Here is a 25,798-nt window from a genome sequence, read left to right on the forward strand (position 1 = left end):
TCAACAATCATCAGTCTCTCACTTCAAGGCTGAGAAATACAGGCCAAAAATGTCCACAAGGAGGGTGGGAGAAAGCAGCACTAGAATTAAACTGCAGTGGGTAATCAACTGTTTTAACACCTTCTTAGTACACAGTAAGGATTCTTATCTAGCCATCCCATGCCATGTACTGGAGAGCCTTATGCTGACAATGATCCCAGAGCCCTGTCAAACCATGCTGCATTGAGCATGTGGGGGAATTCTACCAAGATCTGGCCAACGAGTCTAACAATATCATCAGGGCCATTGGGAGGGTTCCCTTCAGCTGTCAGTCCATACTCCCATCAGACGTTATGTGTCTGCAAGAGTCCATCTTGCCATCTCTGCTTCCATTTTCCTCACAAGGGCTAATACCCCCACATGACACCCAGATTTTTGTCTACTACAGGTCAGGCTTTGAGCGTGTGGTGGCCCTGCTTGAAACTCACACACACAGGACCCCTGGAGGCAAGGCGCTCAGTCTGGGCTGTGAGAATTAAAGGTGCATTTCTGTCTTGCATCCAATCACATTTGGAGCTATCATCGGCCCATTCAGTCTCCTTAGTTCATGTTTCAAAAAGGACAGGATCTGTCCAGGGAGGGCTCCTCCTCATTCCACTGTGGAATAAGGTCAAAACTGTACAAAAGAAAAGTGGGATATAAACCTAACAATAAAATCAATAGCTATGCATTTAAAGGGGAAAAAAAAGCTTTGCCAGATTTTATTATACCTTTGAGGAAGCAGTTTGTCAGTAGTTAGATAGCCAGGCTTATGAATCTCCTTATTGAAGTCCCCATATTTGGACTGGACAGCATACGAAGCCAGGAGAACGGCAGTCTCTGGAGGACAGTAGATGTCATCATTTAGGATGGCCTCCTTCACTTGGAGGAAGAACAGGCGCTGGGTAATATCTTGTATCAATTCCTCAGCAACATCCTCTGGGTAGAATTTGGCCCGGAATTTGAAAAGCAACGGGCTCTCTTTGCGCACATCCTGAGCTGTCACCTGCAGCACATTGTTGCAAAATCAAGTTGAGAGAACATCCAGAATCAACACAGGTAAGAACTCTTGGGACAACTACTAAGCCAGAGGGGCCTCCAAATCTGTTGACCACAACCCCAGCAATAGGACCCAGGTTGGAGTGCCTGCCATAAATCCAAGGACAGAGTTTGTGAAGCAGTTTGCTAATCGATCTCACCAGGTTGACTAACCCAGTATTTCTAACCCAGCTTTGCCCAGCATTGTACATTTCCAACTCCCAGAATTCTCCCACTGGTATGGCCATTGCTGAGAAGATGAAGGTGCAGAATGCCATACATCCAGCAGGTGCTCAAATGGACAAGACAGTAGATAGTGAATGCCACCTGCAACCTAGCATTCTGCACTACAGAAGGAAAGTTACTGTATGGAGGTACTTGTCATGCGCTGCCTCCCCCTGAATAACATTCAGACACTGTCTTGCGAATCAGGCTCTGGTTTATTGCAGGGCAGGTACAGCGTTGGTAGAAAAAAGCTGAGAGTGACAGGAGCGCGCCGGTGCGGGGTTTAAATACCCCGCGCCGGTCAGCGCCCCCTCGCTCACAGTCACGTCACCCCCCTTTGTCCCATGCGTTGCCCTGCCGGTGGGTGAGGGTTTCCGGGATCGCCCATCATCAGGTTTCCATTCTTCTGCTGATTGCTTTCAGCTGGGCGATCCCCGTTGTATTGCCGCTGATGGTTTGGGTGGCTCCGTGATTCATTTGGCTATTGTTTGTTGGCCGTTAGTCGTTGTAGGTTGATGGCTACTTAACTTGTACCCCTTCACCTATTTCCTTGTCATTGTCATGAGTGCCATTGCGCTGATGACTTTAGCTCAACGGCACTCATGACATACTGCCCCCTTTCCGAATAGTGTTCTCCCCCGGGTTTCTGGGTTTTCCCCGTGGAGCTGTCAAAACGCCACATTTTTTTTTTTTTTTCAAAGTTCCCGCCGGAGTAGTTGTCGCCCCTCCCTTTGCTCCTCCCTCTACCACGTGCCTTCCCAGGGTGTGTCCATGGTGCGCATGCTCGGGTTCTGACCTGGCGTGCGCATGCTCCAACCACACCCTGTTTGTTTGGCTCAGTTCGGCGAGGCGAGAGGCGTGGCTGGTCGGGTGCTTCTCAGCTCCAGGTAGGGCCCTTCTTTTCTTATTTAGAGTGCGTCGCCTTTGTTGTGTCTCCTGGGCGTTGCCCCCAGGTTGCCCTGTTGACTTGCTTGCCACTCCCCCGCGGCCGGGGGGCGGGGGGAGGGTGCTGGCGATCGTTTGTCACCACCCCGTGGGCCCGGGGCGGGGGGAGTGAGTCCCGGGGGGGGGAAGGTCCACCCAAGTCGCGGGCTTGGGGGGGGCCCTTTCCCTTGGGGCACGGGAGGCGGGGGGAGGCCTGCGGGGGGGGGTTTGGTTTTGCTGACCTTGGTTGCGGTTTGTCGGGGTATGCCCGGTGAAATGCTCTGGTCAGGTCAGGCGCGTTAACGTTGTGCGCCGCCACCCATTCCGGGTGGGGGAAGTGTTTCCACCTGACCAGATAGTGTAGAGTTCCTCGTTGCTTGCGGGAGTCGAGGATGTCCCTTATCTCGAAGTGGTGTTGCCCGTCGATCATAAGCGGTGCGGGCTGTGGCGTGCTTGGGTGCCATCGGGAGGTGGTTGCCGGTTTTAGGAGGCTGGTGTGGAACACCGGGTGGAGCCTCCGGAGGTTGTGTGGCAGGTCCAGGCGTATTGCTACCGGGTTCACTATTTGCGTGACTCGGAACGGCCCGATGTACTTAGGCCCCAGTTTTTTCGAGGGTTGGGTTGACTTTAGGAACTTGGTGGATAGATAGGCCATATCCCCCGCCTGGAACGTCGGTTGTTGGCGCCGGTGCTTGTCGGCCTGCTCTTTGTAAGCAGCCTGTGCCTCCTTCAGCGCCGCCGTGATTACTGGCCATGCTTCCGCGATCTTCCGTCCCCAGTCGCTGGCGTCCACCTGTGGTTCCGGGGGTTGAGGTAGCTCCGGTATGGGGACGAAGTCGCGCCCCGAGACTACTTCGAACGGAGTTTTCCCCGTGCTCGTGTGGACGGCGTTGTTGTATGCGACTTCGGCGAACGGGAGCAGTTCAGCCCAGTCGTCTTGGTGGTAGTTCGTATATGATCGTATAAATTGCTCTAAGGTGGCATTAAGAACCTCAGTGGCTCCGTCCGTCTGCGGATGCCAAGCCGTAGATAGGGCCTGTTGGGTCCCCGTCAGCTTCAGGAAGGCCCGCCAGAATTTGGAGGTGAACTGTGTGCCCCTGTCGGTCACCACACGTGCGGGACATCCGTGTAGCCTGTACACGTGGATGAGGAAGAGTTTGGCTAGTTGTTGTGAGGATGGGACCGACGTGCAGGGGATGAAGTGGGCCTGCTTTGAGAAGTAGTCCTTCACCACCCAAATGGCCGTTTTCTTCTGGCTGGGTGGGAGGTCCACTATAAAATCCATAGAGATTTCCTCCCATGGGCGGGAGGGTTCTGCCACCCGTTGCAATAGCCCCGCGGGTTTGCCTGGTGCCCGTTTGGCCCTAGCGCACGTTGGGCAGGACGCCACGTAGGTTTTTACGTCTCGCCTGAGCGCGGGCCACCAGAATTGGCGCCGTGTTAGGTGTAGGGTCTTGAGGAACCCAAAGTGTCCCGCTTGCTTGGCGTCGTGTGACCTATGCAAGATCGCCTGGCGTTGCGAGTCCGGGACGTAGATTCTGCCTTCCCCCCATGCCAGGTCTTGCGCCATCGTTACCTTGTCGGGGTTCGCCAGGAACCAGGGGTCGGTTTTGAGGGCGGCGGCGAGGTCCGTGCGCATTCCCCCTGGTAGTTGCGGTTGGCTTCTTTCCGTCGCCGGTTGTCCCGCCGTCGGCTGCGCCGTAGCGTCGAGCTGCCTCCGTGCGCCGCTTCGGGTGGTCACGGCCATCCCCAGTTGCGAGGCGGATAGGACCGTCCCAATGGTGTCTGGGGCGGGCTCTTCGTCTTGGGGCAGTCGGGAGAGGGCGTCGGCCAGGAAGTTCTTCTTGCCCGGCATGAACTTCAGCTGGAAATCAAAGCGGCTGAAGAATTGGGCCCATCGGACCTGTTTTGGGCTAAGGCGTCTAGGCGTTCGTAGGGCCTCGAGGTTCCGGTGGTCCGTCCAGACCTCGAATGGTTGGGTGGCTCCCTCGAGTAGGTGTCGCCATGTCTCTAGTGCCGATTTCACCGCGAAGGCTTCTTTCTCCCAGACGTGCCATCGCCTCTCTGTCTCGGAGAACTTCCTTGACAGGTAGGCGCATGGTTTCAGGAGCCCCGTGGAGTCTTTCTGTAGTAGGATGGCTCCCAGGGAGAAGTCTGAGGCGTCGGCTTGGACCACGAACGGCCGTTCTGGGTCCGGGTGCGCGAGGATTGGCTCCGTAGTGAACAGCGCTTTCAGCTTGTCGAATGCGGTCTGGCACGCGGGAGTCCAATTCAGCACTGTGCCTGGGTTCTTGGCGCGTCGGGTGTCCCCCACCCCTTTGGTTTTGAGGAGGTCCGTTAAGGGGAGGGCTATCTCAGCGAACCCCCGGGCGAATGACCTGTAGAAATTCGCGAATCCCAGGAAGCTCTGTAGTTGCCGTCTGTTGCGGGGCCGCTCCCAGTTTAGCACCGCTTCGACTTTTGCGGGGTCCATTTCGATGCCGTCCCCGGAGATTCGATACCCCAAATAGTCTAGGCGCTCTTTGTGAAACTCGCACTTTGTAGGCTTCGCATAGAGCTGCGCCCTTCTGAGCTTGTCGAGGACTTGCCTGACTAAAGTTACGTGTTCCTCGTGTGTTTTTGTGTAAATAAGGACGTCGTCGATGTAGACCAGGACCCCTTTAAACAGATGTTCATGCAGTACCTCATTGATGAGCTGCATGAACACCCCAGGGGCCCCCGCGAGTCCGAAGGGCAGTACCTTGTACTGGAAAGCGCCTAGGGGGCAGTTAAACGCCGTCTTCCATTCGTCCCCCTCCCTGATTCGGATGCGATAGTACGCCTCGCGAAGGTCCAATTTGGAAAAGACTTTGCCCGTGGACAGGTGGGCGAGCATGTCCTTCACCAGGGGTAAGGGATATTTGTTGGACAGGGAAGCCGCGTTTAGGCCCCGGTAGTCGGTACAGAGCCGTAGGGTCCCGTCTTTCTTCTCCCGGAATAAGACGGGGGCTCCGACCGGTGAGCATGCTGGCTCTATGAATCCCCTGTCTAGGTTTTTATCGATGAACTCCCGGAGGGTTGCCATCTCCTTCGGGGTCATCGAATAGATCTTTGGTCTAGGTAAGGGGACGTCGGGCAGTAGGTCGATCCGGCAATCCGTCTTGCGGTGGGGGGGTAGTTGGTCCGCCTCTGCCTCTCCGAAGACCTCGGAGAAGTCGGCGTATTGTTCTGGTAGGTCTGCTGTGGTAGCGGCGTTGTCTTGTGTGGTCGCCTCCGCTCGTCCTACCGTGGGGTTGCTTTTGCCAGCTGGTACTGGTGCTCGATACTCGCCGTCGCCGAATGTGAAGGTGCGGGTCGCCCAGTTGATCCGCGGGTTGTTTTTCGCGAGCCATGGCATCCCCAGGACTGCAATGGGCCGTCCGATGTGCGTGACTACGAACGATGTGCGCTCGGTGTGAGTGCCCATTTGCAGGGTGACCGGCTCGGTTTGTAGCGTGGCTGGTTTTCCTCCCGCTGTAGAGCCGTCCAGCTGGTGGAATGCCAGCGGCGTGGGGAGGGGGAAGCAGCGGAGGTCGAGTTTGGCGACTAGGTCGGGGTGGATGAGGTTTTTTGAGCACCCCGAGTCCACTAGTGCCGCGGCCGTGGTGGCTCCGTTGCCGGTAGAGAGTTGAATTGCTGCCAATATTACGGAGCTTTTGTCGTTTCGTTGAGGTGGTCCGCGTTGCTGTCCCACCGCCTGCCTCGCCACGCGTCTCAGAGCAGGCGGGGAGCATTTCCCGCCGGCTGGTCGGGGTCGGTATTGTCCTCTTCCCCCCAGTAAGCGTCCCAGCTCTCTTTCGGTGTCGCTGTGGCCACGGTCATTCGGCGGTGAGGCGGCGGCCCCGGGTTGGGTGGTTTGGGGCTAATTTTCGGGGTGGGCTTGGGCGCGCTGGTCGGCGGTCGGTTGGCGAAGCAATCCGCCGTCTTGTGCCCTAATTTGCCACACCTCCCGCAGGGCTCCCGGTTGAACTTCTTTTTTGGGTATATGGGGCCGGCCATCCCCCCGTGTGGTGCGGGTACCTTTTTCCCGGCATCGTTTGTGTCTTCCGTGGTTGTCATGAGGAAGGTGCGGTGCGCGTGTTCGGCTTTCCCCGCGAGGTGGATCCACCCGTGTAACGTTTCTGGGTCGTCGCGGTAGAGGGCCCATTGGAGAACGTCGCGGTTGAGCCCCCTTTTGAAGATTTCCAGCAGGGTGGTCTCGGACCAGTCGCTGACCTTCCCCGCGAGGGCTTTGAACTCCAGGGCGTAGTCAGGGACCGTGCGGGTGCCCTGTTTAAGTCTTTGGAGTGCGCTTTTCGCCCGCACTTTGGCTAGGGGGTCTTCGAAGTAGTCTTTCATCTCTTTGATGAAAGCAGGGAAGGTGGCGAGGGCGGGGGAGCTGGACTCGTACAGTTGGACGTACCAGTCCGCCGCCCTGTCTTGGAGTTTGATCGCCACGGCGGCGATCTTGTCGGCCTCGGAGTCATAGGAGTGTCCGTGCCTCCCCATGAACTCCCTAGCGTTGGTCACAAAAAACGAGAGTTTTGTGGGGGTCCCATCGAAGAAGATGGGGAAGTCCTTTGGGGCCCGGGCGTTTTGTGCGGCCCCGCCTCTCGCTTCTCGGGGTGTGGTGTCGGCCGCCTGTGCCGTCTGCTGGCCCTCCGCTGGCCCGTGTGGGTTCGATGCTTCGCTCGGGGTGTGGGCTTGTGCGGGGACGTCGTTGGGTGGCGCGGGGGGCATAAGCGCCTGGAGCATGGTCCGGAGTTCCGTCAGCTGAGCCCGCATGGCCGCGAGTTCAGCTCGTGCCTCCTCGTCCACAGCCCGCGCCGCCGCTGGGGCCGGTTCCGTTGGCGCGTCCTCGGGGGTGGGTTGCCGGCGGGGTTCATCGTCCCTCTGCCGCGGGTCCGCTTCCTCCGCCGTCTGATGGGTGTCTCCGTCGTCCTCCTCCGTGTCGAGCGCCGTGGGGCTGTCGCTCCACGCCCGTTGCTGGGGTGCGATGTGGGGCGCGGGGTCCTCCGCTGGTTTCGGAAGTCGTGCTGCTCCCTCCCGCGGTCGGGTTGCCTCCGTCGCCATCTCCCCTTGGGGTTGGAGCTGAGGCTCGGGTCGGGTGGGGTGGGCGTCCATGGCTCCGGGAGTCCGCGGTGCCTCTGGCCTTGGTCGGTCCTCCTCTGTCTCTTGCCGTGCGGCTCGCCCTCCTTGCCCGCGCCGTTCCGGCCTCATCTTGCTGGTCTTCTCGCCGTCTACTCCTCCCGCGGCTCGTTGTCGTCCGGTGGGGCTCGGCGAGGCTGAATTTATGACTCTCAGCTTTATGTCATGCGCTGCCTCCCCCTGAATAACATTCAGACACTGTCTTGCGAATCAGGCTCTGGTTTATTGCAGGGCAGGTACAGCGTTGGTAGAAAAAAGCTGAGAGTGACAGGAGCGCGCCGGTGCGGGGTTTAAATACCCCGCGCCGGTCAGCGCCCCCTCGCTCACGGTCACGTCACCCCCCTTTGTCCCATGCGTTGCCCTGCCGGTGGGTGAGGGTTTCCGGGATCGCCCATCATCAGGTTTCCATTCTTCTGCTGATTGCTTTCAGCTGGGCGATCCCCGTTGTATTGCCGCTGATGGTTTGGGTGGCTCCGTGATTCATTTGGCTATTGTTTGTTGGCCGTTAGTCGTTGTAGGTTGATGGCTACTTAACTTGTACCCCTTCACCTATTTCCTTGTCATTGTCATGAGTGCCATTGCGCTGATGACTTTAGCTCAACGGCACTCATGACAGTACTCCAGAGTCAGAGACAGTTCATGTGGGACTGCAGCCTGCATCAGAAGAACAATGAAGGGAGAGTCATCTACTACTCTCATTCAAAGCTCAGAGACCCCTGAAGAACACAGACTTATGGGGACCCAACCCCACAAAGGTAAACATGTTTCATCCCTGATCAAGAAAGCAAACTCTCTCTTTTAGGAGGGACAGAAGTAGAAAACAAAATGACAGACACCTCCATACCTTTTTATTTAATTTCAACCATGTTGAGAAGCCCTTGGTGTCCTGGTACTGGAGTCCGAAGAACCAAACTTCTCGCAGGCCAATTGTTTTCACAACCTGTTCAGGAAAACCAGACATAAACTCATGAGCAAGAGGAGGGAGCTTATGGGCTCACTGCATCCCAGATGGAGAAGGACCACAAAAGCTCTCTAATAAAACTTCTCCAAGGGTTTGCTGTGGAATAGCTTACAAGGAGGCCCAAAATCAAAACCTGGGAGGGGAGATTTTCACTGGAAGCTCAGGGTGGGAGGAAGTGTTAACCTTTCCAACTGGTCCCAATGATACGCAAGGGTGCATGCCAGGAGCAACTGAGGATTCCCTTCGTTCAGGGATTTCTGCATGGAACAAGTTTTGGCCTAAATGCCCTCCACCCCCACTAGGATTCAGCTGGGGCACGGTGGGGAACTGCCGCACTGTACTTGCTTGCAATCAGAGACCTCCATCTTCTTTCCCCAAGAGAGATGCTGTGACTCCTCCTCCTAGAATCACCCAGGCAGGTGTTCCATTGTCCATGCGGAGGAGGCAGTCTGGGAACAGCAGCGCCGACATGGGCACAAAGGGGGTCTGTCCACAGAACGTTCCCACACAGAGTTGGGCCTTTAAAACTCATCACTTCCCAGACTAGCCGCTAAACTGTCTTATGCAGCCAACAAGGAGTTCTCAGTAACTAAGAAAAGACATTTTCTAGGAATGAGAGAGAATAATTTGGGGAAAAAATGGTAGGGAAAATAGAATCCTCTGTAAAACATTCAACGAAGAATGACAGATACTCAGGTAAAGTTGAAAAAAAAATTAATAGTTATTTCCATAACTATAGAGATCGCCTTTCTTTATTCATACTCAAATGCTGAATTTTTAAAAGAATACATTTCCTTACAAGTTCTGGCACATCCTTCCTTTTTTAGATGCCTGATGCCATTTTGGGAACGCTTCTGTTCCGCAGCTGAAATCATGTCATTCAGAGTAAGTCACAGAAGCAGAGTGCGTGCTTGTGGTTCCTTCTGCCTACCAATGGTCCTGGTGGCCAAGAGTTCACACTGCAAGACCATCTGAAAGGGGAAGCCCACCTGCCCCCCATCACCGGGCCCCACTAAGTTCACAGCGGCTGGGGAGGCTGGGCTGCAAAACCGACCGAACCTCCAACCAGCTCCTCTACACCATGCAACACAACAGGGCTCTGCGCAGTGTGGCTGACTCAGCACAGAAAGTCAAAGGCAGCCCTACAGGGAGGCAGCTGAGAAGCAGAAAAGATGCATGGGTGCGGGTGGAGGTCAAAAAAGTCAAGATGGCACAACCACATAAAACAGGAGCATGCAACTGCAGCAGTTACCTTGACTTTTTTTTACCCCCAATTTAGTGCTGGGTTGTATGTTGTTGCTAAAGTTATATGCTGAAGATCATATGAAGTTTTACTTAGTTCAAAATATATGAAGAAGTTATTCACACGAGAGCACATCGCTCTCACACTGGCATTCTCACACTTTTCCAAGAGCAGGCACCACAGCATGACTCACGTGATGCCACAGGCACCTGTAGTAGACAAATATCCTGTGTTCCATGTGAGAATACAGAGGTTGTTCAAGATTTTGGCTATCTTGTAAGATATGTATCTTTGGGGTTTTTTTTTAAAGGACTTCGATACGCACTACTTAACGAAATCATGGTTGCTGAGACTTGTTCTAATGTAATGGGGTGCCTTTGAGGTGTTTACTATAACCCCAAAATCCATGATCATTGATGTCCTAGCTTATGGAACTTGGGTTCCAAAACATCTGGAGGATACAAGGTTGCCCAACCTGGGCTACTGCCTAAAGATTACAAGAAGTGATACTATTGCCCTACACTGCCCTGGTCAGGCCACACCTGGAATACTGGGTCTAGTTCTGGTCACCACAATACAAGAAAGATGCTGAGGAACTGGAAAGAGCTCAGAGAAGAACAACATTGGTAAGGGGCTTGGAGGTTGAACCCCATGAAGAGGAGTTGGAAGAACTGGGTCTGTTTAGCCTAAAGAAGAGAAGGTGAAGGGGAGACATGATAGCAGTCTTCCGACACATGAATGGATGTCACAGGAAAGAGGGAGTAGATTTATTCTCCCCAGCACATGAGGGTAAGAAGAGAACCAGTGGGTGGAAGTTTTACAGTGAGAGATCCAAACCTGAACTAAGTTTTAGTTGAGGGTGCTCCATCACTGGAGGTTCTCAGGAAAGACTGGACAGCCATTTATTCAGAATGGTATGAGGATTCCAGCACTGGGCAAGGGGTTAGACTAGACGACCTCCAAGGTCCCTTCCAACCCAGAGTTCTCTGAACAGGCTCTGCTACGGATTCCTTTCCAGGCACAATTCAAGTCTTGGATAAGTATAGGCCTTGGATTCTGAAGGAATATTTGTTCTTACATTCTGCTATGTAAATTACATATCATGCTTGCTGTCTAATATGTAGTCAAGTCCTCAATTTTACTAGAAGATTACAGGTGGCTTGATTTGCATGATAAAAGGAGCACAAATGTAACATTCTTACCGCTGACCAAAATGATAGTTGTATTTCCTAAGGGTTTGTATTTTTTTCTATTGGTGCCAATGGAAAAAAATAACAGACAGGGAAAGACAATACAGAATGCTGTATCAAGAAATGCCCAAAAGTGTACTGTAATATAAGTCAATACATACTTTAAAAGCTGGTCAAGGCGTATCTTAAAAGCAATCAAATGACTGTCTTTAAAAATTAGAATAGTTATCCTTTACTATTTAGACAGGTTTTTACACTGTCTGATTTTTTAAAACCAACAAACCATAAATGCAAAAGAGTTTAAATTTAGACCCTGACAATACAGCAACCTGGCACTGTCTGGATGCTTTCTGAGCGATGGACAAACACCTCCATTCACCCCCCAGCCGCGATGCAGATTAGATGCGGCGCTGGAAGGAGACAGTCCAGATGGTGCGGATGGAGACAGCTCCCATCTATTCACACAAGGAAGGTATCTCTGCAAGGCGCTGAAAGGCCAACCGCTGCCAAAGGCAATCCAGAGGCCAGAGAAGGAGCAAGCCAGCAGCCCCAGCAGAAGGACGACATGGCTTTGGCTCAGCTCAGGAACTGGTGCCTCAGGAACAGCAGAGGAATTTAGCCCCGCCCCAAGAATCAGGGGTATCTTCAATTTCCTTCTTCATGTTAGGAGTATCTGGGCCAGCTGGTAAATACAGACTTCCTGTAACTTTCCCCATCCAGGACTTCAATTTACGCTGCCTGTATTAATAAAATGGCTGTAATTCCTGTGTTATGTTAAACCAGGACTTTCAACTAAGAGTTCCTGAATCAAGGCTTGATTCACATCAGTAACTGTGTTTTCTTAATCCGGGCTTAAGTTGTGCGGACTCAGGCGTTTGCTCACAGGTAGCCAGTTGAATTGCTCCCGTTCGGCCACTCCAGGGGCACAGAAGCTGCCTCCCCCCAGGGTCAGGGCCGGCCAGCTCTTAGACTCCAGGCCCCCTGAGGCTGTTGCGAGGATAGATGGTTGCGCCTTGTGGCAAGGAGCAACAATGACAAACCTTTCTTTACAATGACCGGAGATGAGAAATCAGACAAAATAAACTTAAGAACAGTAGAAGTATCCTCATAACAGGACAACTTCTCACTGCCAATATCAGGCCATGGACCCTTTGCTTAAAAACTGATACGGCACACCCGAATTGCAAAAAAACCAAAATTCTGCATAGGTAATTTCAGGGTTTCTGGTTGCTGGGGTATATTTCATATAAAATCCATGTTTGGCTGGGGAGTTTTTTTTTTAATTAAGGCTGAAGCATCTTAGAATACAGATGTAAATAAAATTTATGTAATAAAGATATGCTTCCAGGAGCCCATTTCTCCGGACCCGCAGGGGACGCGGCCTCTGGGGTCGTAGCGCTTTATTACAGTCGCCGCCAAGACTGCCGAAGGGAGAGCGCTGAAGCCCCGGAGGAGGTACCCTTGTTGGCAAAGCCTCTGCCTCTCTCTGGGTCAGCTGATTCTGAAGCTCAAGGCCCTCCGCCTAGTCGCCTCCCTGGCTTTTCTACCCCTAAGGGTAGCCGGCTGGCACAGCACAGGAACCCAGCCAACTGGTGATGGCAATCCACCATTTTGATTTCAACGTGCCCCAGAAAGTTAAGGACAGCAGCTACAATTGTTACTCTTGAGTCCAAAGAACAGAGCTGGTGGCCAGGTTTGGCTTCCATTCTGGGCAGTCTGGCCTCTAGCGCTGGGCCACATTAAGGACGCCTCTGGGAGTCAAGAAGCTGGTCTGCACTTTCTCAAAGAGGTCAAAATTAAGGCAAGGGGCCCAGCTGCAGCAGCAGGGAGACTGAACTCCAGCTTGGCCAGCGTCGCTACCTGGAGCAGGCTCCATCCTCGTGTCAGGCAGCAAAACATCTCAGGCCTTCCCTGGCAAGGTTTAAGAGGTGCTCCAATTTTGAAAGACATCCACACTACCCCACTTCCTGCCCGGATTAACTCTTCCTCGGCTTGAACTTCAATGAAGCCATCAAGAGGAGGTCCCCAGGAAACATCCAGTGAAACTCTGCTAATCCAGCCCATCAGCTCACTTGCATCTTTTTAACATGTCAATTCAGTTTGGGCAGCCTGGTGCAAGGAGGGAGCAGAGATGGGCGCAGCACCTTTGATACTGGCCAGATGGATCACAAAGGCCACTGTCCACGAGAGGCCAGCCGTCGCCACCTGTTCTGGCCCTGACTTTCAGCGGCAGCCAGAGCAGCGCTTGCCTGAACTTCACCTCGAGATCGGGCTCAGCCCCTGGCCACAATTTTCCCAGTCCTACAAGGAAGGTGGTTTGTTTTTCCTTGCATGCTTTTGCTTCTGAGTAACTGTCAAATCAGCATGAAAGGAGCAGTTTGGCACTTAACCCACTTTGGGCCGAGCTGCTATGAACAGCAAAATCAAGAGCTCAAAATGGAGCTGGCAACTGATTTGAGTGGGAAGAGCAAGTACACCGGGCCCTGGGGACCATTTACCAGCTCGGGCTCTTTGCCCTTTTCTGGGCAGAAGGACCCTTGTCCCAGTTATCACACTCTTGAAAAGTCCAGGCCAGGCTGCTGTAAGGCACTCCACGTGGAGCTGCTGCAAAGAGAGGGAGGAAGACCCAGCTGGGGCAAAGGGAGCTGCGCAAGCATGGCAGACAGACACACGGCACTGACCCTGGTGAGGTTTCCCTTGCAAATCAGGCAACGTAGGCAAACTGAATCACCTGGGACACCACTCTGAGATTTAGGCTCTCTCCCCTTCCCCCCTCCCCACTTGCAAGGACATCCATTTGGGCAGCAGAAAGGGGGCAGAAGTACACAAAGATGCCAGCCATGTGATTCCCAGTGAATGAACTTTGGAAAAGCCCTTTCTAAAAAAACAACCCTCTTCTGCTTTAGCCACATTCTTGACCACCTTTTAATATCCTATTAGATTAGGGCTCTTGGAACAATACACACCATGCCCCCTGGAAAAACAGAGGGGTCTAGGAGTCTTAAGAATTCATACCTGGGAAGGGGGAAAAGAGAAGAGACCGTGCAGATCCCATTTCTGAAGGCACCTGAAGCATATTGCTTTTAGTCCCCTTTATTTGACTTGACTGAGACTGGCAACTTTAAGGTTTTGCACATTCATACGCCCATCACCAAGATGTAAAGACATAGCCTACTCCTCTGGCTTGTTCATTTCACTGGCAACCCCCAAAACGACTTAATACCTTTTGAAGAAGTAGCTGCAACCATCACACGTTCACACAGTAAAAGCAATCACAGGGTCCGAGCCAACATTTGAACATCACCTCAGATGCAAAGCAACTTGAGTGATAAAGAGGGGTGGGGTGGGATTCTTATTGCAAGAAAATTGGAGAGAGGCTGCATTTTGACTGCTGAAAAAGATGCTTCACTCACTCTAACGTATGTTATGACCTGTGGTTACAACAATAAACTTTACTTACTGACTGGCTCTAACTTCAAAAGAGTCATTTCGAGGGTTAGCCGTACATACTGTTATTAAAACGCTTGCTAGGCAGAGCTGCAGAGTCAAAACTAGGCTATGACAAGAATTGGCACTTGGAGGGAGGGGCAGAAGGGGGTGAGAATAGTCAGTCAAGCTGTTTTTCTTTTTTTACGAGAGGGCAGGCTGGGCAAGCTGCAACATTCAGTCAGGCAACAAAAATAAAGTATGGAACAATTACTCTGATTTCCCTTTGCGGCCAGAGCTGAATGGGTTATTTCCTTTGCAAATCAACTTCCTCCTCTTGCAATTGTCCAGAGACAGTTGTTGAATTCCAGGGCTACATTAGAAAAAGAGCAGATTAGATGCTTTATCTAAGGCCTGGTAAAAGCAGCTTCCAGGATCCCTGGCCCTTCCTCTGAAGATGGCAACCCACCATCCCCTGAGGCTCCCTCTCTTCATCCTCCAGGCTTCCCACCAAGGCCTCCCTTGAGCCAAGCCACACTGCTGTCCAGTCTCAGGCCAGGCTCTTTCCCAGAAACAGCTGGAGGCAACCTGGCACTTTAAAAGAGGGAGCCACAGGGAGGAGCAGCTAAAGTATTTCTACTCCAGATCTCTCCTTTGTGGGACACTGACTTACATGGGAAATGCTCCACGTTTGAACAATGATCTATGCAATTTAGTATCATCTTGACCAACCTAGAAAGGCATCCCAGGTTAGGCACTGGATCCAAAGCAGCAAGAGTTCCTTGGGATCTATGGTTCCAAGCAAGCATCCTATCATTTCCAGCATCATGGTTTCAATAGAAATTTCGAACATTACTCCCTCCACTGACAAGTTTAGGTGGCTTTTCTCCAATGAAGCAAAGCAGGATCACTTACAGAAACAACAGAGCTTGCAATGGCTCTTTGTTCCCAAGCTAAGGCTGATGCATGGGCCAAATGAGCGGTTTTTAAAAAGGTAAGTATGTTTTCAGAGTCAACCAAGCTTTCCTTGGTAGCTGTGTGCATTCTCTTTCCTCTGCTGCATGTATTGTTGCGAGAGGGGGCACACTTTGAGCAACTCCTTTTGCAGGTCTCTGAGGCTCTGAAAAAAAGACATGACCAGCTGGGTTTCTCTTGCAAAACTTCAGGAGAGAGGGAGACTTGAAGCTGGCAGTGACCAAAGCAAGCTATGAAAGGCTTTCTGAAGCCAGTTCTCAAAACCCCTAGTATTATAGTTTATTATTTTTATTTATCCATTACATTTATACCTGCTTTTCCATTAAAAATAATACACATACCACAACCAATAAATTACACGCCAAACAATAAAGCTAATATTGAAAAAAACTGGGAGAAAAACAACCAGATTAAAACTTACTCCAGAGAGAGGAGGCAGTGCTAATGAATATGCATCCTCTGGCATCCTGAGATGCCTACAGCAGAGGCAGCTGTTCTTCTCTGGGCTGGAAAGCTAAGCAGGGTTGGGCCTGGTTACTGTTGGATGGGAGACACCAGGAAATTCCAGGGCTGGTGGCTAGACCGGAAAAGTCGAAATAACTTCCCAGAAGAAGGCAATGACACACCACTTCTGCACTGTTGCCGAGGAAACCCCAGGAACATTTTCCATAAAGTCACCAGGAGTTGAGCTCAACTTGAAAGAAACTTTACCTTTTATACATACTGAGGAATTTCCTTTATGGAAATGACAGATACTTAGGAAGCCCAAAGTGAAGAGGCACTCAGTCAAAAATGCGAGCATGAACAACATTCCACTGAAAGAGAGGCGATTAAGTACCACAAAGCCCTTTTTGGGTCTGCAGAAGACAGGCTGTTCGCTCCTTTGGCCGGTTCCTATTCAGGGCGTGTCCTTCCACTGGAAAGGAGCCTGATACACCGGGAAGATGCTAAGTTGCTCTAAGCATTCAATTTCTGTACTTAACTGTGAAGACCGCTGCACTCTTTACAATGGTGGTCATCACTTCGGTGCTATCACAGACCCTGAGACGGCGTGTGGCAGAGGCTCATGAATGCAGTTTTGAGAGGCTTTGAATATGCAGGCTTTATTGTGTTTGCGTTCTATTCCATCTTCGCTTTAAACCAAGTTTTACATACGTACATACGTACAAAGAGGGAACTTGAACGTAACTAAAAAACTTTAAATAATATATTTTACAAAGCACACAGACCCTGGTTTTTTGCATGTTGAAATGGATGGTAGCCCACAAAAATGGGTTTAAATGATAATGAATTGGTCATCTAATAGGAAGTAAACAAGGGCCTCTTGGCACCAATCCAAATAATCTATGGCTAGAGGGGAGAGGAAGATCTGTGTGTGTTCAGATGCTGACACTAGACTAGACCTGCACCCCAGGAGTAGCCTGTGCATCCCTTAAGGATACACCTGCTGCTCCAGACGATGTCCAGGAAGCAAGTAGTGAAAAGTTCTCCTTTCAGTTACGCCTCTTTCCTGAAAACAAGTCTCCACGGGCTTTGAGCAAACCTCCTCTATTGTCCAGGCAGGGACTGACCTTGCAGTCAAGCTCAACTCCAGGTGGCTTCAGTGGGTACATCCCTCTAACTTTCTTGCTCAGGGGACAGAAGTGATTTGCCACTGCCCTTTTCCTGGAGGTCCTCAATGTCCCAGTCCAGCCTTCATCCCTAGGATCTCCATTTTCAGTCCTGCTTAGCTAAGCTGCCCTGATCCAGCGGAAAGATTACTCTCCAATTTGGTTTTGAAGGATGGCATATAAATTATGAAATAAATATTACAGGTGGTCCTCACTTAATGACCACTCATTCAGCAACCATTCGAAGTTACAACAGTGCTGAATGAGGGGTACTTACAACTGGTCCTCAAAGTTGTGGCCTTCACAGCATCCCCACAGTCACGTGATCGCGATTCAGGCACTTGGCAACTGGCTCGCAATTAGGACGGTTGCAGTGTCCCACGATCATGCGATCGCCATTTGTGGCCTTCCCTGCCGGCTTCCCACAGGCAAAGTCAATGGCTTCCCAGCAGGGAAGGTCGCAAGTCACTCCTGTAAGTCACTCCCACTCCCACTGCTTTTTCTCCTGAGAAACCCCCAGATGGCATGGGGATCTCATACTCCATAATGCCCACCTGCCCACACTCTGTAGTGCCTGCCTGTCCGTACTCCGTGGAGCCTGCTTGCACCACTCACCCACCCATCTAGACTTCATAGCACGTTCCCACCTGCCTGTACTCTGTAGCACCTGCTCGTCTGGGACGCAGTTTCAGCACCTATTCCCACATCGCAGTCACACGAAGTCCTTGCTTAATGACCCGTGTGGTCCACGCTTAATGACAGCAACTGGGACTGCCAGGGTTGCTATTGCTGAGCAATGCAGTCATGTGACATCACGCTTTACTACCACATTGCCTTAGCAACAGAAATTCTGGTCCCAGTTGCCATCGTAACCCAAGGACTACCTGCACTTGAACCCCACTGCGACCCAAGAAATGTGGTGTAGCGAAAAAGGGCCCCCTTGGCCCCAGCAACCCCCTAAGGCGACTTTGGGCCAGTCCTTCAGCCCAAGAGCCAGGAGGGTGGCCTGGTGAAGGTGAAGGACTGGGAGCAGGGGGACCCGGGTTCTCCACCCTCAGCCATGGACACTGCCTGGGAGACTCTGGGTCAATCCCATCCTCCCAGCCCAGCCTATCTCACAGGACTGTTGTCGTGGGGAAAACTAGGAGGATGGGGTGCCATGAGTGCTGTCTCCAAACAAAAAACAGGAATCTAACGACTAGTTTTAGCATTATTTAAAGGTGCCCATCTCACTCTTCTACCTGATAAGGGGGCTGACTGAAAGTGAGACTGAGCACAGTTGCAGGAAGGTTCTTCTGAGCTGGCTTTGTACAACGTCAACTAAAATGTCTTCAGGGAAGTTGTGGATCTTGCAGACATTCTCTTGGTAAGTTGCATGACTCAAGCCCTCCTTGGGTGAACAATAGGAGGCAGAAGAGCTCCTCGGGCCTGAAACATTTCCACCACTCCTGAGGATAGAAGACCCCAGACGGCTTCACAACCTGCTTCTTTGACAGGATGAACATTGATTTCTGTGGCACGTGGCACTGTGAGACTGGTTGGTGGGCCATTGCCTTCCCAGTGACACCCTTCCTTCAGGTCCGGTCATGCAAATTCCCCAGTTCTCTGGAGAGCAGCTACCTCCCGGTTACCAATAAAATAGATGGCTAAGTTTCTACTCAGATTCATATGCTGTCCATGGAGGCCAAAATGGAACGGAGCAGAAGGATTCCGGAGAAAAATACAGCAGATGTGTTGGCTGGGGGTGAAGGGAGCTGTATCTCAAAAATGCAATGGTTTTAATGGTAGAGGAGGGGGAGAAAGAGGGCAACAGTGGAAGGAAGGAAAAAGAAAAAGAATGAAGGAAAAAGAGTATTGGCTGGTGCAGCTTTGTCTTAAACAGCTGAAATCCCAGTTCATCCTATATCACCTTGTAGCAGATCATTTGCTAAAGATACTTGGATCCTATTGCACATTTGATTGCTCTGACAGGCTTGTCTATTATTCTATAGGGAATTAGGAAACTTTGACACAAGTTCACATTCAAGTTTATACTTCCGGGTCTCCACGCAGGCTAGACTGGGGCAAAATAGGTAGTTTTTTGGTCCAGTATGCTATGAAAACCCAACCACTATGTTGTGAACCATTAGATTAGATTGTAATATGTTTGTTTGGGCATACTAACCAAACACTGCCATTGTGTTTTATTAACATGGGTTTAGCATACCACAACAATCATAGAATCCGAGAGTTGGAAATGATCTCAGAGATCAAGTTCAATTTAAAAGGGGCTGCCGACATGAGGCATTCTCCTTCTGCCTAGATTCAAGGGTTACGTTGAACAAAAATCCCTTGTCAGCTGCAACTGGTAAAGTTCTGACGAATATTTTTTCCAATTCCTTGAAACAAATTGTTGAATGTCTTATTTACAACCTCTTCGTTGCATTTAGTTCTCCTAGGAGGAAAACAGTCAACATACCTAAAAACAAGTTTTCAAAATGATCCAGCGCTGGATCCCCGACCAATGAGTATCAAGCCTCTGTTTGAAGACCTCTAGCAAGGAGAACTCACCACTTAACATGGCAGCCCATTCCATGGGCTGACAGATCTTACAGTCAGGATGTTCCTCCTGATGTCTACCCTGAACCTCCTTCCTGTAACTGCAACCCTTGGCTCTGACCCTACCCTCGGGGGGCAGCAGCAAACAATTTCACTCCTTCTTCTTCACAACAATGTTTTCAATATTTGAAGACTGCTATCATCTCTCCTCTCAACTTTCTCTCCTGAAGGCTAAACATACCCAGAACCTTTAACCATAGGATCTGGTTTCCAGATCCTCCACCATTTGAGCAACCCTCCTCTGAACTCCTTTCCCTGCAGTTTCAGTTCCTTGGTTCTGGCTGTGCCCTCTGGAGTGACCGAGAATACAGCTGCTCCCTCTTCTGCATGAGAACCCTTCAGATATATAAAGATTGCTATCATCTCTCTCCTCAGTCAGCTCTTCTGTTGGTACACATACCCAGATCCTCCTAACTGTTCCGCATAGGACTTTGTTTCCAGACTCATCATCTTAGCTGCCTTCTCTGGATTCACTCAATTTGTCACTGTCCTCTTTGAACTGTGATGCCCAGAACTGGACACAGGACTCCCAAGGGGATCTGACAAGGGCAGACTCAAGGGGGACAATCCAAGCAAGGTGTTTTAAATGAGGCGGTTCATTCCTGGCCAGTCATCTTAATCTTACCTGGTCAAAGAGCTGCTTCCCTGTAGTATTGGGCTGAATGGCAAATTCCAGCTCAGCATCCATGGTGGTCACTCGCACACTAATCTGGAATTAAAAAGAAAAACCAATTAAAACTCCAGGATACCACATAAAACACAGAATAGTCTCAGCCACAAGACAACCCCTTAACTAAAAATGGGGGAACACCATCAAAGGCCCAATGGAAATGTAGTGCAAGAGTGACAACTAGGTAATCTGGGGCTGGTTGGGATCCAGACTTATGACTGCTTATTTTCTCCAGGAGGCAGGCTGAGAATTTCACAAAATTAGGCAAAGACAATGTTTCCAAGTTCTTTTTCACATCTTTCAAGGGGCAGGATTTTTAAAGACTGTTTTACCTGTGTAAGCCTTACATCCTGATTAGGTGTGGTTTGGGGTTGAAAAATAGGGGGAAACAATGGCACCCACAGTCTGCCAGTAAGTTTTGGTCACATTCACCCCACAGGTTACAATAAAGGGTTTGGTGTACTAGAAGGAAGAGAATTCAAAAGAGTGAAACAGCCTGAAGGACAAAGTACAAGGCAGTCATATATGGTGAAATTTAATAACACGATGATCAAGCAGAGCAACTTACCCCACTAAGTCCTTCCAGACATGATTTCACCTTCCATACTTCCCAATCACCAAGCCAAACAATGTGAGGATTATGGGAGGGACTTGAAGTCTAACACATCTGTGGGGCAGCCCATTAACTTAACTAAAAGGCTGTTCACTAGGTGGCACCTAAGCTTCCAATGTGCAAATGCAGAGGTTTCTCTGGCCTCTTTTCTTTCTAATGACTCTCCAAGGACAATCAAGCCTCAGATTATTTCCAATGCAATTTCCATAGGACAGCCCACCCAGCCGCCCAAACACTTTTCATGTTTATACAAAATTCAAATTGTGCAATTAAATATTTACAGCAATATAAGGATGTGCATTGTAATCTGAAAGACTGTGCAGAGTTTGATTGAAAAGCTAGGCTTTAATAGCATCAGGCACCAGAATTAACAAATCGTATATTTTGGAAGTGACAGTTCTGCAGAAGGTCCTTCTTAGATATGCTGTTTTCCTCTAGCATTATAACCCTAAATAGTCATGAAATCAAGCCTTCTTGCCATTTCGAAAGGAGGGCTGAACTTCCTCTGCCTGGTAGAAGTCCTAAAGCAGAGATTTCTTCCCACCACTCCATGGTTCTATTCCGGTGAAAAGGAAAACAGAAAAGACACTCCAAGCAATTGCACAAGAAGCCAGGCCCCTTGCAGTTAAATCCAGCCATTTTTGAGACTCCTCACCCCCCCAGCTGTTTGGAGTCCAATATCCCAACACATCTGGAGGGTGCCAGGCTCCGAAAGATATCCTAAACTCTAAGCCAACGCTTGCACCTAGCTTCTCCGGTAATGCTATTTTAGAATGCACACCCAAGGTACCTTACCTTCCTGCAGTCTCCAACCTTTTTTGGAGCCACTGGGAACACTGAGAATGTGTCAGAATTCGCTCTCCTGAGCTATTTCTTCCCAGCTCACCCAGATATTGTCAGATTTCTGTCTCTCCTATCAAGAGCTCAAGGTGGCATACATAGCTTTCCCCCCTCCAGTGTTTCCCCACAACCACCACCCTGAGAGGTCAACATGCAGAGAGGCGTGCCTGGTTCATGGCTTCCTAGGAAGCATCTACGACTGAGGGTGGGTTTGAACCCAAGTTTCCCCAGCCCACATTCAAAGCCGCTGCTCCAGCTCCACTTCCTTTCCTCTTCTTTCTGGGCAGAGGAGCAGACTTCCAAACCAAGCATGGATTGGTTTCCACAAATGTCTCCGGGGCCTTAGGAGACTCAGGCATTCCTGGAAATAGGGCAGTGCTGAAAGCTGGTGTTTTCCTCTTCAGAATGCCAATTTTCCATTGCTATTTAAACATTGTAGCTTATGTATACCTGTGTGCGTGCATATGTAAATAAACTCAATGCAAGGCAGAAGCTGGCAAGCACCAAGGAGCTGTGGCCCCCTGGGAGCCCAGCTTTACTACGGGCATCTCTGTACGAAAGCCCAGAATCTCTCCATTCCTGAGTAAAGAGCTTTTCCCAGGGAGACGGGGGGTGGGGCTTCCCTCCGATGAAGGCAGAGATAGTAACCTGTTCCCTTGCAGGAAAAGCTGAGCCAAGGGGGTGGCATGATCTCCAACACTGAGACCAAGGGGGGCTGAAGGGGAGAAAGGGGAAAGAGGGGTGCTGTCATGCCTTCTTCTCCAGTCCTGGCAATCAACACAAAAGGTTGTCGCTGGATTCTTGGCTCAGTTTGATCCATCTGGTAAAGTAAAATGCAGCCTCTGTTGGCATCTGCCTGCCTTCTCCAGACAGATGGCCCTTGTACTTCTATAAAGAACCAAAAAGAACCCTCCCTCCTGAAACCCTGGAAGAAAAGGGCTTGTGCAGGACAACAGCGGGGGTGGGGTGGGGTGGAACAGCCCAGAAATTAGTGAGCCATTCAGTTCTCCAAACACGGCAGCCGCCCAAAGGCCAGCAGTTGTTATTGTGCCTAATGCACCGGAGAGCTCCACTTGCAGAACTTGGTTGCCAAAATTACAGAAGAAATTTTCTGCTACCTAAGCATCAGAGGTGTCCAAGCAGAAGACATCACAGCATGGGCACAAGTGGGCAGCCATAACAGTTGAAATTATACATTGTAAAATGCACAAATGTCATGAATTATGTAAAACAGGTCAGTTGTGATCCTGTAATTTGTTCTATTTGCATTATTACATTATTATGTTCATGACATTGTTTTCCCCCACCCATCCCCTGCAAAGACCCACATTAAGCATCCTGCTGTTTAAAGAATTAAATAATTAACTGAAAGATGGCTGGCTCAATTCTAGCCACTGCTAAAGAAAAGTGATCTGGTCTGGTGAGCTGTGATAAATCATGGTTTGGTTAAATTGGGCTTATTGAAGAATTCACAGTGGGCTGAATTCATCCAACATGCTAAGCTAGAAAGTCAACTCTCTTTGTTAAAACCAAATGGAGTTAGGGCTTGGCATGATGCGTGAACCCACTGCCTTAGGGAAACCACCGTGCCCTGTTCTCTCGCATTCTGGGTCTACCTTACAGGTAGATGCTCTACAAACTGCAGTTGGACAAAACTGAATGGAACCAGAACAAAAAAAAAAATCAACAAATCTAAACTGAATCAAATTAAGTATAGTTAGTATAGTAATTTCCCATGCAGTTTAATATGTCTCCCTTCTCTCAGGTTAAAAATCACAATTTGGTGGCAACTTCCAGAAGGATCAAAGGTTTCAGGACCTAATTGGTACATATAGTCTAGATTAGTGTTTCTCAACCTCAACTACTTCAAGATGTGTGGACTTCAACTCCCAGAATTCTGAAGATGCTTTAAGGTGCAGACATCTTGAAGCTGCTGAGGCTGAGAAACACGGCTCAAGGTCATACTTGGAAACCCAGGCCCGATCCAAGCTCCAGTTATTGTTCATAAGCCACAAAAGTTTCCAGAAATATCTCTGGCCCTTTTCAAAGGTTTTCTAAAACAGCCACCTCTCCCAGAAAACCAGGGTAGATGCTGAGAAAGCCACATCCTATTATCTGTGCTGGGTGTCCTATGGCATCAAAGCACTCTAAATTAACATGCCAGGACTTATGGCATTCAAAAACACAATCTATGTTATTCTCATAGGGCGAGTTGCAGCATGGCCAGAAGTTACCCCTCTGGCTTTTTAAACCCACAATTTATCTCTCATTTTCTGCAGGTAGAAAAGCATTTAGTTCAAGCAGGTGCACTATAAAAGAAGACCCCTAAGGAAGAGAAGCTCAAGCGAGGCCTTTTATTTGGCAGTACTGGGAAAGTGTAAGACTTAAGGAAGACCGGAGTTTGTCCCCAATTAAAAGCAGGGCCTTTGCAGTGCAAACTGCTTTTAATTCAGAGCACATGTTGGCATCGACCCACCAACTCACCCTCCTAGGCCTAGAGAGAATACAGGCTCCATTCTCACACATTTTGCCAACCATGTTGCATGATCACTGTTTATGATTTAAAGTTTCTCTGACCCTCAGCCAATATATAATACACCATGGCTAATTAATACTGCCTTACTGCAGTCTAAGAGGCACTACCAGATCTTCCATGAAACGGACACAACCTTTGGTTCCCCCCCCCCCCCCGCCAACATATCATGAAGCCAACAGAGTTTTTAAGAAGCCTGTAAACTTCCAGGGTACACTCATCACCAACTTTAAATGTACACTGTATGAAAGGAGACCTGGATGCCTTCTAGATGCGCAGATGTCAACTCCCAGAATTCTCAGCACTGGCCAGGTGGGTTGGTGAATTCTGGGAACTGCAGCCCACATACCTGGAGGGCACCCAGGCTGGGGGAGGCTGGTCTATGACAACAGCAACAGGAAAAACCAAAACATGCCTTCCCAGTTCTTGTAGGTAAGCAAGTGCTATTGCCTGCCTGCTTTCTGCAAGTGCAGATGTTTTCTAGAATAATGCTTCAATGCTTCCGGCTGGCAAGGGAAGCACCGCTGTGAGACAGCTCCTTCACATCAGTCTCACGGGTCAGAACAGCTTTTGCTTCACATGGGAGCAGGAGAGCACCAGAGGCTCCTTCATATGCAGACTTGCACACTTATGGAAGGCACCTTTCCCTCGCTGCACACCCAACCCAAGAACTTCTTAGTCGGAACTATTTGGACCATGCAAAAATTCCATTGGTGCCTGATACCACTATCTCTTAAGCCTATTTGTACAGGGGCCTTAAAAGTGTTTTTCACTCCCTTTTGTTGTATCTAAGCAAATTTCAGGTCACAAATGGCAGAAGCAAAAGCACATTAAGTCTACTTCAAATTATGCTTCCCACCACTCTACTGCTCTGCAGGTAACGCCGTATAGCTTCAGTCCAAATTTCCCTTTACAGGGCTCTTTGGAACCCAAATAACGTAATGCTGTGATAAGCGCGGCACTTTCCTAGTTTGTACCAGACGCCAATGAGCATCCCATGAGTGTCATCATCGGTTTGAGATGAACCTTCATGATCAAGCCCAAAAGCCACACCCAAGGGAACTTTGGAGAATGTGCAGACGTATGTTCAGAAAGAAGGGAAGGCATGATTTATTGCAAGTGGGGCGTGTCTGGATGGAATGAAGAAAGCACCAGTCCTGATGAGCAGTTTGTTCAATGGAATCAAAAAGGTTTCTGGCAAAATAAAGTCTGTGGAAATCTCTGCCATGCCCTGGACTGATACGCCCCAGCTAAGATAAATTGAAAACCACTGTGGCCAATCCGCGGCAAGCCAGAACCTCCATGAGCAGGTTGCCTCAAAACACCAAACATTCAGACAAAAAGATTGTTCCTGAGTTCCCCCGAAGCATTTTGTTGGCTGCTTTGGAGGCAGAATTCTGGCCAGACCAGGTCGTAACTCCCCCTTGCCCCACTGGCCCAAACCCCATCAAGTGGGACAACAGGAAGAAGACCACAGTGAACCGCCACGCAAGTGTGCGCCTAACCGCTCCCTTTGTCGAAGTACAGCTTGCAGCCAGAAGACACACTGGGACGTGCCCCAGCCTAGCCATCCCAGACCAGGGTCCCTCCAGAGGAGCAAGTAGTCCAGCAACGAAGCCTGGAAGTGCTTCCGGGGCGGGGCCATCCGCCTCCCCGCGGAGGGTAGGGGAGCTTCCTCCTACCGGCTTCCCTGGAAGAGCAGGAATCTCCCATTCCAAGATGTGTCTCTAGAGATGTGGCTGCCTTTCTAGTTTATTGATTTGAATTTATTGGCTGCCCATCTCCAGTA

At 50.1% G+C, this 25,798-nt stretch overlaps 1 protein-coding gene across 1 annotated transcript in view; it reads right to left on the reverse strand.

The window, feature by feature from the left end:
- MSN (moesin) overlaps positions 1–25,798 on the reverse strand; it is a 66,813-nt gene that overhangs the window by 15,990 nt on the left and 25,025 nt on the right. The window contains exons 2-4 of the mRNA XM_063313782.1: positions 19,979–20,062; positions 8,195–8,290; positions 750–1,024 (exon numbers count right to left, since the gene is read on the reverse strand). Coding sequence (XP_063169852.1) covers positions 750–1,024; positions 8,195–8,290; positions 19,979–20,062 — 455 coding nt within the window. The remainder of the gene's footprint in view (positions 1–749; positions 1,025–8,194; positions 8,291–19,978; positions 20,063–25,798) is intronic.

Source organism: Candoia aspera, chromosome 12 (assembly GCF_035149785.1).
Source record: "Candoia aspera isolate rCanAsp1 chromosome 12, rCanAsp1.hap2, whole genome shotgun sequence".
Lineage (NCBI taxonomy): Eukaryota > Metazoa > Chordata > Lepidosauria > Squamata > Boidae > Candoia > Candoia aspera.